Genomic DNA, 17,554 nt, shown 5'->3' on the forward strand with positions numbered 1-17,554 from the left:
CGGTCTCGGCTTTTTCTTTTTTTTTTTTTGTTTGTTTGTTTTGTAATAAGCACAGTGTCTTGTTCTAGCACCTACAAAAAAAACATCAGGGAAGCTTGTCATGCAGGAGTCTTGAGGATGTTGTCACTACTGGCTATATACCAAAGAAAGTCAATGTCTTGGAAAATAATAATTAAAAGAAAAGAAAAGAAAAAAGGTCCTCGACATGAACAAAAACAAAAATCTCAGGAGAAATCTCAGACGATTCACTTGGCTTTTTCTGTTCGTCAAAACTGAAAGTGTTCAGAGGATCCTGAAGAGCCTCTTTGAAACTGCTCTGTAACAACTTCCTGTGTCCTGCACCTGTCAGTCGCCGCCTCCCTCGGCTCGTTACAGCTGCTTGTCGCTCTCCTTCTTCAGTCGACTGAAAGGACAAAAGAGCAATGTTTTAAAATAAAAAAAAACCAAAAAAACAAAACATAATCAAGCATGCTCAGAAAACCCGACTACAACAATAATTAGGATAAACTACCTGTAGTAGTCCTCCTGGCCAGGCAGTGGTCCTCCGTGCATGTGATGGTGCCCGTGCAGCCACTGCTGCTCCATGGCTAGCCTCTGGAGCTCGGCCGACTGGGCGTGCATGGCCTGCAGCTGATGGGCCGCCGACATAGTTGGTGGAATACCTGCTGGTAGGTCCCGTGGGTATGGAGTACCTGGAGGAAGACCCAACACAGAAAATGTGATCAGGCTCAGACTGATAGATGATAGAAGCTCAGACTGATAGATGTGAGTAAGGAGAGTCAACACTGGCTGAGAACCTACCAAAAACTGGGTGTCGCAGCATCTCGTGTTCGTGCGGCGGCTGGCCCAGGAGAGGGTTGGGGATGGCGCCGGGTGGGTAAGGGAAGCGTGCCAGGTGAGGTCCGGCCAGGGGATCTACTGCCAGCGGATGGCCGCCGGAACCTGGAGGACACACAAGACATTCACCACCACCTTCTGGGAGTCAGAGTCTTAGGTTCAGGGTACACTCATTACAAGATAGTGTATCACACAGCATGCTACAGACATTAATGATACTCAGCTTAATGTAACGTTACTCCTCAAGGTTGATTTAAAGACTGCAGGGACTACGTTACTATATTTATCCATTGTAAAAAATCTGTTGGCTCTGTCAGTAACTTAAGGAAGATATGACTTCCTGTCATCCAGCCTGTCAGTGATGTACACTACATTACAGTGACACTGATCACAAGTCCCTTTGTTCAGTCTTTAATGAGAGGAGTAACAAATTAGTGCAGTACATATTATATATATATATATATATGTATATAAATATAAATATATAAATGATACAATACCATGACAGATATGCTCACTTCGATACTTAATACAATATATCATTTGTTCATTTCACTGCAACAACTTTGTCAAAACATCTCTTTCCTTTTAAACAACATCAGAATAAGTGCAGATAAATGGCAAAATTTCAAACAGCAACATGCTTCCTGAACTCAAAAAGCAGTCTGGCATCTGTTATGTTTAATCAAAATGTAGTAATTAATACTACATAACCAAAAATACAATATATATATTTATTTCAGAGTGATAACAGGTTAAATTGACCTGTGAGTGACTCAGAGCTCTACTTTTGGTCTTCAAACATTTAATTAAATAAAGTATCTGTTCATTCTTAAGTTGTCATCTGTAATTAAAGCTTCTAAATTCAGTTTTTAATTTCACTGTCATGCATTTATGAATTAAGCAGGGCTTTCGTTTACCTTGGTGTAAGGGATCTTGCTGGTGGAGGTGGAGATGGGAGTGAATATGTGAGTGCTGGTGGTGGTGCGGCGTGACATTGAACATCTGCAGACGAGCGATGGGATCATTGGCCACTGTTGCCATCCTCTCTGCATGGAGTCTCTCTGCTGCCAGCCTCTCTGGGTAGCTCATTTCTGGGCGCAGCTGGGGCCCCGCAAGGGCTAGCCGCTCACGCTCTAATGGGTTCAGGCTGGGATGAAAGGAGGCGAAAGGGTGAGGGCCGGCCATGGGGGGCAACGTGATGGCCCCGTGGCGAGCAAAGTGTTCCATGGGGTTTGTGGAAGGGTGGAGTGTGTCCATCTCTGGAGGCTTGACCTCAAAACCAGGTTTCATCCTTTCCCTCAGCTCCCTCTCGCGGATTTCCCTCTCGCGCATCTCCCGCTCTCGAAGCTCACGCTCCCGCATGGCTGGGTCAGCGTTGTATAAGCTGGGCATGTGATAAGCTATCAGCGAGTCTGCGGGGTTGAGTGACACAAAGAACGGGTGGTTTCGATTGGTGGGGGACATGACGTGGGGCCGGGCATACTCGCTGAGGGTGCGTAGGGCGGGTGTGTCGGGGCCAATGTAGGGAGGCACAGCTGCAATAGTAGTCGGGGGACCGTCGAAGGGTGGACGCATGTGGGCGGGGCCGGCCATCTGAGGTTCGCTCATTCTGCCTTCGTGAGATGAACTGGAGGCTTTCTGTGAGGAGAGGAACATCATGCTTAGTTTTTCTTACTTTTATTTTTTTTAACGAAACCAGTGCGAAACATAAAAGTAAAAGAACGATTACACCACTCACCGCGGCTCTCTCAGCTTCCTTTTCTCGTTCCCGCTCTCTTTCTCGCTCCTTTTCCCTTTCCCTCTCTCTCTCTTTTTCCTCCCTGGCTTTCTGTTCTGCTTCCCGTTTGGCTTTCTCCAGAGCTTCCTCTCTCTTCTTGGCCAGTTTAGATGAAGCCAGGGGCGTGAAGTAGAAATCGGTCCGAGCACACGAGTTGTACCCCCGGTCCAAGTGCTTGTAGAAACTGTAGAAACACAGACACAAAAATAAAAACGTTAAAATAATGTCTTACGTTCATAAACTGACATTTGTTTGGAGGAAAAAAAAAAAAAACTGATAAAAGAAGGTTTGATCATCATATCCATGTGAAATTTTGTGTACTGAATGGCAGGATAAATGATGAAAACACCGCTGGTATTAGCTTGCATTAGTCCATGTTTTAAAAGCAAACAAACTCCCTCAGCATTCACTTTTCCTGCCACGCTGAGCCTATAATAAACTCCTCATTGCTATTCATTGGCAGTCTGAGAGTCACTTAAGCGGGAGGCAGCAACACGTACTCATATTCGGATGCTTCATACACTTCCATCTCACTGTAATTAATCTCCCTGTTTTCCATCTCTGATAATTCCGAACCATCAGCTACTCAGAGCTCGAGGCTAATTGTGGCCTTGGATGCCTGTTTTGCAGAGGACATTTGATTAGTTGCCTACATTAAAGACTTAAAACCTGAGGGCGACTCTTTGTTGGAGAGCTAATCAGTATCCCCTGATAAGAGAACAGGCAGACTACTGATAAACAGCCACCTGTGCAGGTGTATGTTTTTCTCTTTTACAGATGTTTGATGTTCTGTTGTTTGCTCAGGCTGTTGACAGACGTACCGTGCTGATTGGCTGGCATGGCTGGGCGTATTGACGACTGTAGGCTCCGGGGAGGGGCTTCTCTGCGGGGGTGGTGGGCTCTCTGGCTCTTCCGACTCGTCCAAAGGCTCCTCTTTGATGTGCATGGGTGGGACTGCTGTGGCCGGGCCAGCACAGGTGACAGAGGCAGGAAGTGGCATGGAGATGGAAGAGGATGGAGCCGAAGAAGAAGGAGGCTGCAAGCCAGGCATAGAGTTTGATGATGATGGGGGAGGGGCGGTTGGAGGTAGAACTGTACTGAAAGGATGAGATGAGAAAGGTTGCTGAGGTGGCCCGCTGGGATGTGAGGCTGCTGCGGAGGGTGGCAGAGGAGGAGCTGGAGGAGGTTGGTGGCTGGCTGAAGGTGGGAGGCTCTGTGACTGGGTGAGAACTGGAGGCTGGGCTGGGGGAGGCTGAAGCTGCTGGCCTTGAGGCATGAGCTGGAGGGGAGGCGGATGTGCTGATGGAGGATGATGGTTGGATAAAGAGCTGAGAGGCTTGAGGGCAGGAGGCGGAGGCAGGTTTGAAGGCATCTGAGGGAATGGAGGTGCCGATACGTGGGGCGGGTGTTTGTGAGACTGTGGGTTGGGTATCTGAGGGATGGGTGTAGTTGGCGGGGGCTTGATGTGAGGCATAGATATTGGTGCGGGGGGCAAGGGCTGCTCTCTGGGAGGCTGGGCGCCGCTCTGAGAAGATGACTGGGACTGAGAAGGAGGCGTGTGAGCCCTCTGTTGTGATTGGCCAGAGACCGGCGGGGGTGGGACCTGAGACGGACCCACAGGGAATCCCTGAGGGGTGATGGAGTGAGGGTGAGCCATGTGTGAGGGGCCCGGCTGCAACGGGTGAGGCATGGGAGGCATGGGTCCGTGATGCGGGCTGGGTAATGACTGAGGTGGAACTGGGGGGCCAGGAGGCGGAGCCTGAGTCATAGGTGAGTGTGGAGAGGGAAGCCTTTGAGGGTGCAGGGATGCTCCTGACTGGATTAGAGACATTGGGCTCGCCTGGGGCAGAGGCTGGGGAGGTAGAGAGCTGGAGGCTGCAGCAGGGGAGACCTGCGGAGGCAGTGAGGGGGCTGAGGTTGTGGGTGGAGGGGGCGCCGAAGAGGCGGCTGAGGTGCCCGGTTGACACTGGATGACTGGAGGGTGCTGGCTCTGCAGGAGCTGCTGCTGTTGGGCAGAGGAGTCCGAGTCGCTCTCATTGTCACGGGGGCTCGGGATGCTCGGCGAAGAGCTCCGGTTGTCCTGATCAATGTCTTTAGGATCACTACTGAGCTCCTCGTTGATGCTCCGCCCATCAGAGCTCTCGCCCTCTCCCTCTCCTTCTCCCTCGCATTCTGAAGGCGAGTCTGGCCGACTCAGCTCCTGTGGGGACAGAGGAGAAGAAAGGAAGCGCATCAGCACACCAACTACACAACCTCCCCATAACACATAGAGATAACACAAGCAAGCAGACTCACTTGTGTCTTGGACTTTTTGGCGTTGGCCCTCTCGGGCTCCTCTGTGTCTGAAGCTCCTTTCTCCCGTTGCCGTTTGGCACTCTTCATAGGTGAAGGAGCTTCCTCTTTAATCTTCTGTGGAGCAAAAGCAGCAGAGACACAGAAAGTATACATTACAGAGGTGCATGCAAGGAAAAACGAGGGGTCAGCGACTCTCTGCTGTACTTACTTTGCTTGGCTTCTTCATGGAGTCCGTCTTGCTGTCGGTGCTGTCAGTGCTGGCTGCGCTGGGTGAAGTACGTCCGCTAGAGCGCAAATCCTCGTTGGTGGGTGAGGCTCGGCCATCAGGACTGGCTGTCTGCTTCTTACGACCACTACGTAGCGTCGACATCTGTAGTTTGAACGAAGGAAAATTTAGCCCAATTTATAAAACTTTCAAACGTTGAATAAAATAAACATTTGGTTTGAGATTATGAGCTTATTTCTTTGTAATCTGGGTCTGGATTGCTCCAGGGATAAATCTCAGGGTATGGTTCCTAAAAGTGAAAATAGAAGGATAGCTGGCGCACCGAGCCTCGGTTCCGTCGGGTCCTCATGCTATGCTTCCCGCTGAGTCCATCCTCTTCCTCTTTGACAGGTTTGAACATAAATGGCGGAGGGTCCACGGGCTTCTCGATGGGGGGCAGCTCACCGTACTTCTTGAAGTGAATGCGGCAGTCGGTGCACAGCAAGATGTTCTCGCGGCCCCCGTGGTGCCAGTCCTTGGAGGCTGAGGAAAGCCATTTACAGTTGTGAAATAACACAGTCACACAAGCAGAGAGGCACAAACATCACACAGAAATCATCTGACAACCTGCAGTAATACTGAGGAATACAGGCACCACCTTAAAATAATTTCTCCTTTCAATATTTAACAGAATAAAAATGTTTGTACTACAGGCGCTAAATCAATGTCTAATCTGTCCCCTGTTTTATACCCCATTTAAACTCCCAGTAATCTACTAATAAGAGCTTGATGGGTTAACACTATAAAGCCAAGTTATTAGCCACCCTTGCTTGGATGGCAGAAACGTCAGCGTGTTCAGATGGGAGCCAGCTGTGTGCAAAGAGGGGGAAGGATAATGAGGTGGAGAGAGTGAACGAGCTGTGGGTTCATGTCTGATTTGATCAAATTAGTCCTGACATACTCTGATGCCCATCTGTCACACAGTGCTGTGTTGGGTGGGCTCACACCGATCCCAAGACAGGACGGGAATAGCCAAGCAAGTCCGTATGACGGGTGTGCGCACGAAAAAGAGATGTGGCATCTTACTGGTCGTGAAGCAGTGGCGGCAGGCGTAGCCTTTTAGCTCCTGTTCGCTGTCTTCACTGTCAAAGTCATCTTCACTGGCTGAGCTGAGGTCCACTAGAGAGAAGAAGGAAGGAGAAAGATACGTCACATACATCTCTTTACCGACCAACGAGTATATGTCAGGCCAGGCCGTCCCCTCTCCTCCCAGCTGCCACCATGACGTCAAAGCTACGTACAGAACTCGCTCGACGGCGGGCGTGAAGGAGTGTTGACGGGAGTTGAGGCGGTCCGTGTCTTGATGCGGCGGAAGACGGGCTGACGACGGTGTCGGCGATGGGCTCGACAACTGGCCGCCTCGGGAGTCTTCTTCCAGTAGTAGTAGAAAGTAATCAGCTCTCCCTGAAAGAAGACGATAAACAGGCACCGTTAAAACAGGCAGTAACATCTTAGGAACGCAAACGAGCGTCTGTGATAAGGGGGAGGATTCACTTTTGATTGCAAAGAGGTGAAATATCTGCAGTTAGGTGGAATGAAATCTGTGGAGGATACACATTAGCAGTGGGTGCTGCGTTTCACAGTGAAAGGCCATGGAGCGGGTCAGTCCATGCCAGGATTTGTAGCTGGCTGGGCATGTTTGTGCTGCGGCCCTGTCTGTCCCAGGATTAGGCCAGGAGACTCACTGAATGCAGGGATATTAGGATCAGTGCAATGGTGGCTGCCTGGGTGGCAGGAGGTTGAATGGGAACAAAAGAACATGTCAGGCAGAGCTTTGGCGCTACAAATAGGGAGTGAAATGGCTCCTCGCCCCTTCACTGGAAGAGTCAATTGAACTTTAATCAAACATTCGGAGGGGTGCGCTTGCCAGCGAGCGGGGCGGATAAATCCAGTGTACAAAAGGCCGTCAGGAAATCAATACCCAACTGAAACATTAACACATGCAATCATGGATCAGAAAGCACTTTGCTGAGGCAGCCTGTGCATATTAACTGCAGCTTTCCTGCCACACTCGTGAAACACAAGCCCTAAAAATTGGCAACAGGAGTCGGTGGCAATTATGTAGTTTCCTGTAAAGCTTCGCCTTTTCTGCCTCGCTGTGAACTCTCACTTGTTAGTCATCTTCCACTGACTCTATAACAAATTTACAAAAGGTGCAGTGTGTGTTCGCAGGGTGAGCAGTAAGTCACCTGTAATCTCAAAAGCCCCGAGGGCACCCAGCCACTGTCTGAGGTCTGTTAAACCGCTGTTCAACAAAGCTCCCAGGGTTTAATGGCTATTGATTGTTTTCCTTCTCTGCTTCAGCCGAGAAACTTGACATTAATTAGTCACACCATTACTCTCTGAAATGCATTAACAGCTTTTCAGCAACAGCCTGATATCGTCTATCAAAATGTAGCGAAACATGAAAAAGGAGGAAGTGATTTGATGAAATGGCTAAGAAAAGCCCCCCCCCCACTTTAACAAAAACAGAAAATAAAGCCAGTGAACCGTAGCACACGTACACATACAATGTAACTCTTAGGGGAAATTCATATCTACCAGAGCCTGCAGGATCCACCTTATCAGGCAAAGCAGTGCTGGAAACATTTACTGAGGGTGTCTGAGCTCAATGAAACCTCCTCACATTTCAGGGTAAATTAAGGCACTACACCAGGAAAACCACTGCTCCAGCCGAAAACAGTCTCAAACCCCACGAGCTGGTGGAGGTTTTATCTGGATTGGTGGATGGATTCCACATGCAGTGGGCTTTAAGATAAAAAAGCACATGGATACTGATTATATTATCACCTAAAAGCTACATTATGCTGCTGCCGTTTCAGTCGGCGACAGAACTTTGTGGCCTTTCTTGTGCGCCTCCCACTTCAACCTGCCAGCCAGTTGGGAAGGGGAAGGGCGCAGGTGCTAACTGAAAGAAGGCGGGCATCCTGATGTGAAATCTAATTGAAATGTGCAGATCAAAAGTGTCGAGTGGTGCCGAGCGCTGGCTTTGCTCTGTGCTTAATGACTGTTCTCAGCAGTGCCTCTCTGCCTCCTCGCTGCGGGTTGACAAGTACACGGCCTCAGCAACAGCTTGGCAGACACAAGGAAAGGTCACCCTGCCTCTCCATCACTTACGCTGTGTCAAGTACCATTACATTAGGCAGGGGCTAATGAAAACATTAACTTGGGCTTTTGAATGGGAATTAACAGGTGTGGTGATGAGCTGGTGCAGCTAGATGTAAATAAAAAAGAGGAAAACAAGAAGCACAGTTCAGCAAATTCAGTACAAACATGATGCAGTGGAAATGTCTGCAAGTACAATAATATCTGTAATATACACAGATTTTAAATTTGAATGCAGCAAGTATAGCATGGTTAACTAAAACTAGGTTGCAGGTAACTAAAATGAATTAAAAAAAATAGATGTTTGTGAACCTAATTCAAACTAAAATGAAAATAAAGAGAAAATATCCTCAATTTTAGTGTTCGGTGTTTTTTTTGTTTTTTTCCAAAACTTGCCTTATGAGGCTTTGATATACATGTCCATTAAGACTCAACTGCTTTCAAAATCTCCTGTTTTTAAAAAAAAATTATATCTGTGGTGACTTTCCGAAATCTCGCTTCAAACTGAAATGAGCAAACCTGCACTGAAAACTAACTGAAACAAGACTGAATCCAAAGCAAAAAATCACAACAAAATAAAAATAATAATAAAAGCTCGTTCAAAATCATAGAACTGTAATAACTGTGTAGTGCAGTCGCACTGATAAAGGAAGGACTGTGAGCACAGTGAACGTGTTGTGCAGAGAAACAGCCCGATGTGAACATGCTGCACGTGAGAGAAGCTTTGTGCAATACATTTGTGTCACAGTGAGACTGACAGATTTGGGTCCTCTGAAGTTGTGCAAGTCCCGTCTCTCACACCGACTGAAGACTTTTCTGCATCAGAGCCACTTTATCATGCTGCCACATGCCCGCAGCAACAATTTAACTCCAGTTACCTCGCAGTTTATTCTCCCCGTTTGGCCGTTGTGGAAGCAGGTTTGTGTTTTACCTACTGATGCCATGTCTTTTTCCCCTCCCTTCATAAAATTAACACGTCCATAAAAGAAACAACTAAACAAACCTGCATCTAAAACAGCTGAAAGACAAATTTACATAGTCCCAAGGCTTCTGCAGCATAATTTTCTCCCTAGTCCACTAAATCGCTGCAGAGCGGCACAGAGTGTGCTGCTGCTGCTTTGCAGAACATGAGATAGTGACAACATAAGCTCAGTATTATTAGGCCTTTTAGGCTGCTTCCATCTGCAGGAGCTTTCTGGCCAGTGGATTATCCAGCAAGGGAAGGGCTTACCCTCATATCAGGGCGCTCAGGCCTTCCGTTCCAGTTACTGCCACTTAAAATGGTCATCTACATAAAGATGTGCAGTTATTTAAAAAAATATGTTCATAGTGATTGTTGTGCTATCGCTTTAAATTAAATACTTGCAGTTCGAGTTCATAAAGCATGCATATAGAGATGCGTGACTTTTGTATTTTAACCTTACTGTAATATTATTCTCACAAACAGCTGCTAACAGAGGTTAGCAGGTGACGAAATTAGGAAAATTCCTCCTGAGGCCAGATTTTGACTGAAAGGGTTAACCACTTTAGGCTGCAGTGTAATTGTGGGTGGGAGCGCTGGTTGAGGGTGAGCTCGGTGGTCGTATGTACACGGGTAGAGCTGAGGGCGAGGGCTAAACTCGTGTATTTACACCCTCATCTCCTCTCAGGCCCAGGCCTGAACAGATGGTTTCTGTTTTTCCTGGCAGATTTGTGACAGAGCCACAAAAGGCCTCTGCTTTGACATGAAGCCAAACGGTTAAGGCCGTTATTGGCAAGAGCAGGGGAAGGAGGAGAGAACAGGGGAGAGCCGAGGAGGGGGAGGGCTGAGTGCCGAGGAGAGTCGAGAGGGAGGAATATAAAAAAAAAAGAAAAAAAGAAAGCCAGCAGCGGAGAACAATGGACAATCAACACTGAATCCCAACCACAAACCAGTCCTGAAAATCTCACAGCAAATAAAAATCTCTGCTAAAAATTTAAGGCGGTCGGGGAGCAGAGAGGGCTGGGAGCGTGTGATTTCTAGGTTCTGGTGGCTGACAGCGAGTTGCGTAAACAACCATTAGTGCAGCATGAACCTGCGCTACTCCTGCTTCCTCCACAGCCTGCAGTCAGAGCAGGGAGGACTGCTTCCTGCTTCATTTCAGTAAGGTGAAAGGGGAAGTATTTCTGAGCTAAATCAAGCCAGGGCTTAATTATACATGAGCTGGACCTGTGGACTCCCAACTCTTCCGTCGCCCATGACAGACTGTCTGGAGCGTGTGCGACTTCGCCATCATCCTCACCATGAATGTAACTGGAGGGCGTAACTTTATGAACGTGTATGTGCTTCAGTGGGTTTGTGCGTCCCATTTAATATGTTTCAGTGAAAGTTTATTTTAGAAATTATCAGGATTTTTATTAAAGTTGCCGAAATGGTAAAGATGACAGAAATGTGCGCTTCCAAACTTTTTATATTATATGCAGCCAGTGACACCAGAGTCTAGTTCTGGATTTACAAATTTCCAATAATAAATAAAACATCGTTATGTCAGGTGGAATAAAAACTATTAGTGCTTAGCGTTACCAAACTACACTTTCCCTCCTTGCGTCATTTATTTGTGTTTGTGTTGTGTGAAACTAAATGACAAGGCCAAATATTTAAGCTACTAGGCACATGTACAGTATGTGATGAATTCAAAAACACACCTACACCATAGCGATGCCTCAAAAACGAAGAAAGACTGAATAGTGAAAAGATCTTGGCTGGTGGAGCGGGGTGCATGTGAAAGGCGGCTAAATAGACAGCCGTTCCCTGCTGCGCAGCGCCTTTCTGCCGGAGAATGACTGAATAAGCTCTGCTTTCACAGGTCAGGGATGCACATGCTGAAGAATCAGCACTCGTGTTTTTCCTGCTGTAAGCGATTTGGCCAGTGAAAGCAGATTGGATGGCAACAGTGCCTTTTTTGCTGGAGGGTCGATCCTGCGTGTTCTGCTGATAAGCTAGTCTCCCCTCCCCTAAAAAAACAAAAACAAAACTCACAACATGAAGCCTACCAAAGAACTCAATTACACAGGAGCTCTGGCTCTCTGGGCTCCGTCTATTAGGCTGAAAAAAGATTTTGCCTACACTCAGCTGCGCTAAATTGCCTGTGGTCTGTTAAAAGAACATCAATACGTGCTGGTTGAGCTTCCATCAGCCGGCAGCGATTTCACTGCCTAAACAAGTTATATCATTTACCAAACGCGGAAGCTGTTCTGTCACACCGCCGACAGCTGCTGCCAACTGGACCAGGCTCCTGTAGTTTGCCGCTGGTTTAATTAGTGTTTCAACCTAAGTATTTATAATCACACTCATCCCCGAGGTTCTGGCTGCTGAGCTGAGGACATGGCAATGAATTCAATGCGACGTTTGTACAGATTGTACCGGGGCAAACATCTGCTGCGTGAGGTTGTGTTGGGAACACCGTTCTCCTGTTGGGCGTCCCATAAATGACAGGGCCTTCGGGGACCGAGTGGTTCCTTTTTTCTCCGAGAGAAGAAGATGCTGTAAGGAGCGCTCGGCACATCGCCTCCTTTAAAAATCAGACATACAGCTCAGATCTAGCATCTCTGTGTGGACCTGAAAATGAGCGCACGCGCTAGAATGATAACAAACTGCAGGAAGCTGATAAATTAAAGCTCCAATAAACTCACCAGTTGGTGTTGGATGCTAACTGTTTGCTGACTGAGAGCGCTTGTTCAATGCGTGACGTTAACAAGAAGAAAACGCACACTGTGGCTTCACCTGTGTTAGCTTTTCTAATGTGCTCTGTGCCAAAAACAAAGCAGGAACCAGCAGCATAAAAACGTCTCACCAAATCAGTTTTAGCGTTTTATCTCCCCCCCCACCTTTCCTGCCCTCTACGTCTACACGGATTACAGCTGACATTCTGGGCAGTAACATTACTAAAACGACACCACCATCTAATATATATGACCGAACTACAATTACGGAGTCGTCTTGGTGATAATGCTAGGCCTTTATGAAGTTAAATATTTAAACATGGAGCAAAGAGAAACCAGTAGGGAAGCTGGTAGGGAAAGAAAGCTCTCACACACACTCAGATGCTTTTGTCCTATGCCTGTAAATTGTTTTACACTGCTTCACTGACTTTATTAGATTAAGGCTGCTCTGAGTTGTATTGTGAAACACTTTCTTGATCTATAAATATAGAGTATAATACACTTATGTGTGCATGAAGTAAGTAAATTACCAGTGTTTTCATGCAATTTAAAATCTCACAGGACGCAAAGAGACAACCTGTACTGAATATAATTTCAGGCATGAGTTGCTTTTACATCAGTGTTTTTTACGCTGTCATGCATATTTTACTTTGCTGAGTAACACTGTTGTCTGCACACTGAAAACAGTCTGTCTTTAAAGTAGTAAAAGCCCAGGTATTGCAATACGTTCTCATTTGCAATCTGCTGCTGCTCGTGCTGTACCCTTTTCCACCAGTGACGTCGTCTGGGCTCGGTCCTGCAAGGAAATGGGCCAAAACTCTCTAATTTGATCTAATTTTCAGCTGTCGATTTCTCTGTCGAGCTGCACGGCAAACTAAGCAGTCGCCGATTTAAATCAGTTTGGCAAACACCGTCTGTTGATGTTCTTTATGAAAACGCTCCCAGTGAAAATATCAGGCGCGTAGTTATCTGTGATCTACCATTTCAGCATATTCGGTTGTTTAAACACTGAAGGCAGCAGATCGTGTTCCATGACGTCCTCTCGTGAGTGAAGGAAATGGTGGCCAGTTGCAGACGGTCAGGCGACACACCCACCCACTTCCCCCTGTGGGCCTTTATGTGACTTTATATAAGGCATTCCTGAGTGCTAGTCGGGCCTGGTGTGTTTACACAGCGCTGGGTGCTTACCCTTGGCACTGGCTGTTCGAGCCGTGCTGACGCTTCAGGGGCAGCGCGGCTAATAGGAGCTAGCGGGAGGAGCAGTGAGGGCCGGGCGCGCGGTACCGGACCTCTGGGCTTTGTGCTGTGCGCTCCGCTCAGGACTCATACATCTTCTTTCATGCAACTGGAATAGTGTGTGTGTGTGAGAGAGAGAGACAGAGAGAGACTGGAGATAATGGGAAAAATCTCTGTTATTTCCCACACCTAAAATATCTAGAGATATTGTTGTTCTCATGTTCTGGAGATCTGGGATTTGGGAATGAGGAGGGAGAAAATAAATGGGCACTTTCCTCCGGGTATTAGCTGGCACTTGCTCCGATCAGCCAAGCAGCACAAAAACAAGCTCAGTCATAAGCAAAGATGTAAAGTCTGTGTGAAAACACAGACTTTACTGGCTCTTTTGAGCCAATGCCCATTTTACTCCCTTTTTTCATAGGACGCTACTACCCTCTCCGTGCTCTCCCAGTCATCTTTTCATATTTAAAGGCCAGTTTATTTTCCATTTGCAGGGGGAAAAATTAATCTTTCTCTGCTCTGTGGTGGTGGCAGGCCCATATCCTGGAGGAGGTCTATTACCTCTCCTGCCAAATAGACTCCCCCCTCCAGGTTGAAGTGCATTAATACCTCCTTTATAGCCAATCAACTGGACTAGTCATATATTTCAAAACCAGTAAAAATAATTGAAGAAACCCTCTGCGAGGAAACAGTATTCATACACTTTAATCTCTTATTCAAGAGACTCAAATTGGTTTTGAGGAATAAAGTATGAAAAAAAAAGTAGCACAAAAGGAGACGACACTAAAGAGTTGGGGTGTAAAAATATTACAGGATATGTTGCGGGTTTTAGAAAAGGAGGGCTGACGTACCCTCACCTCAGAGCAGGCGAGGAAATGAAGCAGATGAAAAGTATGACAAACACCTTTGATTTTCCTTTGATGTCTGTGTCAGCACTATATCGGCACACTTCCAGCAGGAGCAGCCTCGCAGAAACAGCAAAGTCTGCACTGTTTCATGAATCAAAATGTATATCTAAGAATTATTTAACAGCCGAGTCTAAAGGCTTTGAAGCAACATGAACCTGTTCGCTCTGCAGCCAATTACAGGCAAAATAAAAATGCAGGTCGAGCCCTTTACGAGGTTTTATATCTAAAGAAGTAAAAGCACAAAAACAGTGTGGCTTCTGTGTTTTGTTTCCAACACAAAGTTCACACTGAACGAGGTGAGCTGCTGTTAATCATTGCCAGGCCTGAATCTGACCTGTTTGTACTGTGGCACGGGTCACACGGACGTTCAATAACGATTACGACACACACCCGCACGAAGAGCAGGGAGCTGCTGACAGGAGGAAATTCCCTCTGCTTATGTACATAAATAACACATTTACAAAGTGCGAGAGGTACAAAACAACTTTGGCAGTCAGTGACAAAGCTTTTGTTTAAAGGAGGCATACGATACAACCAACAGGAAGCTACCTCTAACCGCAGGCACAATAATCTCCAGTTGCAAAAGTTTGGAGTGTACAAACATTTTCCTCTCCAATCAGCTAAGAAGGAAACAATTCTCTGAATTTATAAGATTAAAAAAAATACTAGCTTAGGTTTGATTAAATGACAGTAATCAAAGTTATGGCCTTTGATTCTCTCTACCAGGCCAGACACAAATGTAACTTTGTTGATGTTCAAACAGTCACGTTTATTGCTTTGTAATCCTAGTGGAAGACATCGCATTGCCCTTTAGTTTGCTCTGAAAATGGCTGAAAGACCAAGAGAAGGAAAGGAAAAATCCCAAGTGCTAATAATAAAGCACTGTAGCACAAACATGAGATAAAGCAGGCTTCTCCACAGAGCTGACATATGCTGTAAACACAGTGGTTCAAATCACATCTGCACTACTTGTTTACTACTTGCTAACAGAGGGTGCTAATTAATGTTGAGTGTGTAACTTGCCTGGGAAGTACATTTAAGCTCAGGTTTACACTCAGGTGCAAACAAGTATTTTTAATATTAATATTATTATTTTCCCCTGAGCCTGATGTGATAATACTACGCTAGAGTTGTTGGCAAGCAGCGCTTCTTAACAATAAGGCCTCACAGCATTAAACTAAAACTTGCTTTCTGTAACTTACAAGGAAACTGCAAATGCTTCAGTTTCTCTGTTTTTGTATCAGTGGCACAGAGAGAAATAAACGAGCTTACCGTCTCTTTGTTGGGCAGCAGCTCTTTCCGGATCCTGAAGAAGTTTTTGCCGAACTGTCTCAACCCTTTAATGAAGCGCTTCTGCAATTTTTTTGCACAGAGGAAGAGAGAGAGAACGAGAGAAAGAGGGGGGGAGAGGGAAAGAAAAAAAAGAGAGCAGTGAGTATATGTTAAGTCAGCTAAAGTACCACAGAATAAAGTTTTCTGCTTAACACCACGACAAAGAACATTGTTTTCATTTCGCTAGTCTGCGGTCGTCTGAGGTTTGCTGTGTTTTTTATAAACCTCTACAGCCGTTTAAACTCCGGAGCAAACACAGCCATGTCAGGGCAAAACCAGAGAGGAAATGACAGGCAAGGCAGGGAGAGACGCTGAGATTAAGCTCGTCGTTTCACGAGCGCAGAACATACAGTTAGACAAACACGATCTAATGTGAAAACAAACACAACAGCAGACGTGCCAAACGTGTTGTTAATCTCCCAAGTGAAAGTTCAAAGTCAAAAGCTAAACTTGAAGATGCCTCTCTGTGCGTGGCACTCCGTTTCTAATTCTGTCGTTATATTTTGGCAATCTAACAAACCCCAGAAAAATTTAAATGTCCCCAAAAAAAGAATTCTTTCTAAGTGAGGTGAACTACACGATGACAGAGAAGGCTACTTTGTGACACTGGATTTAATCTGACATTAAAAATAAACTGAACGTCAACGAGAGCCCTTACCTCAATGTGAGCACAAAAAAACAAAAAGAAAAAACAATGTCGGAAAGCCCCCAAAAATCAGAGCAACCTACATATATTTCTTCTCCTTTAAGAGCCACAGACTGCGAGCCATAAAAAGCGACGGCTGAAAAACATTCATAACCAGCGAAGCAGACAACCAACAGATTTACTTTCTTGCTCCAGAGGCGAGCCCCGTTCCACAGTGATCTCAGCCAACCGTTTCCACCAAGTAACTCCAGCAAAAAAAAAAAAGAAAAGCAGAGAAAAGTCCTCGGGGAGCACAGCACAAATCTCTACGTCCACCCACAGGTAAAGGGAAAATTAAAGGGGGGTAAATCCACAATGTCTCCGACAGGACGTCGTTCTTCTTATGTTTTTTTTTTTAACAAGAAAGAAATAGCTTGTCACTCTCTGCTCTTCCACTACAAAGGGGAAGGCTTTACATGTGATCTTTCTGCAAGAGAGCCTCTGGTTTGCAGCAGGATGGAAAACCCGAAGTGGAGTCCTGTGCTTCATGTTAGTGTTAGGCACAGCTTTCATTTCAGCCTCTAGCACTGAATGGGCAAGCTTTACTTCTCTACCCACCCCTCTCACTCACACACACACACACACACACACACAGAAACCTAAGCCAATGCTTGCGACTGAAACTACACAGGTTTCTATTTCCTTGTGAGGAAACTACAGCATGGAGTGAGCCTGCACAGAGGCAAAACTAGCTGCCCGCCTGAGAGGGGAGCCAGGCTGACACAATTTGTGTGGAGAAAGGTCTTGGACACGGTGGAAAGGACACAAGTGGGCGGGAAAACCAGATATGGAGCCTCTCCTGTGTTGTCCGGAGTTCATTTTCCATGCCATGTACAGTATGTTATGCAACCACAGATTGTTTACATACCTCATTTTGGTGGGGGAACAAAAGCCAAATTTACAGAAGTAACGCAGCCTGCTGCGAAGCACAACTGTCTTTCAGGGAAAATTACAGGCGAGAGAGAGCTTTGTGAATTACTATACTTACGTCCTTAACACAAGCAAACTTGATATTCTCAAATTTTCCAGCTCTGCTTTGTTATTGTGCAGACAAAAACATAAAGAAAGAAGGCACAGGTCGAAATTAAACCAGACTAAACAAGCAAACACAAAAGGGCCTGATCAAAAAGCTAGTCGCGCTCAGCTGACAGCTTAACAAAACGGCCTGTCCTGTAAGTGTCATGAGACAGCAGCTAATTTGCATTCATCAGCTTGAAGGTGTAGCGGCTGATTAGCCAGTAGATGGAGCCGTCTCTAACATCAGCACCACATGCAACGGGAAAAAAAAAAAAAATTTCCGACCACTCAAGGGGGTTAAGGGGGAGATTACTATTTACACTGTCACTCAAAAGCAGTCTAGAGAGCAACAGAGCACCGGTGGAAGGCCTATTTCAGGGTTTGTTTGACAGGCGCTGACAAAACCGAGTAAA

The 17,554-nt window shown here is 46.2% G+C and overlaps 1 protein-coding gene across 9 annotated transcripts in view; it reads right to left on the reverse strand.

The window, feature by feature from the left end:
* Positions 1-17,554, reverse strand: part of rerea (arginine-glutamic acid dipeptide (RE) repeats a) — a 130,465-nt gene continuing 112,911 nt past the window's right edge. For 7 of the 9 annotated variants that reach the window (XM_026153751.1, XM_026153750.1, XM_026153754.1 and 4 more), the window contains 12 exons: positions 15,380-15,460; positions 6,419-6,581; positions 6,204-6,296; positions 5,461-5,660; positions 5,121-5,282; positions 4,913-5,026; positions 3,439-4,817; positions 2,579-2,801; positions 1,758-2,478; positions 802-972; positions 512-692; positions 1-403 (listed from right to left, as the gene is read on the reverse strand). In XM_026153751.1, the coding sequence (XP_026009536.1) occupies positions 370-403; positions 512-692; positions 802-972; positions 1,758-2,478; positions 2,579-2,801; positions 3,439-4,817; positions 4,913-5,026; positions 5,121-5,282; positions 5,461-5,660; positions 6,204-6,296; positions 6,419-6,581; positions 15,380-15,460 (3,522 nt within the window). In that variant the 3' untranslated portion in view covers positions 1-369. The remainder of the gene's footprint in view (positions 404-511; positions 693-801; positions 973-1,757; positions 2,479-2,578; positions 2,802-3,438; positions 4,818-4,912; positions 5,027-5,120; positions 5,283-5,460; positions 5,661-6,203; positions 6,297-6,418; positions 6,582-15,379; positions 15,461-17,554) is intronic. The other 2 variants (XM_026153755.1, XM_026153757.1) reach the window with 1 other exon arrangement.

This window comes from Astatotilapia calliptera, chromosome 20 (assembly GCF_900246225.1).
Source record: "Astatotilapia calliptera chromosome 20, fAstCal1.2, whole genome shotgun sequence".
Classification (NCBI taxonomy): Eukaryota; Metazoa; Chordata; class Actinopteri; order Cichliformes; family Cichlidae; genus Astatotilapia; species Astatotilapia calliptera.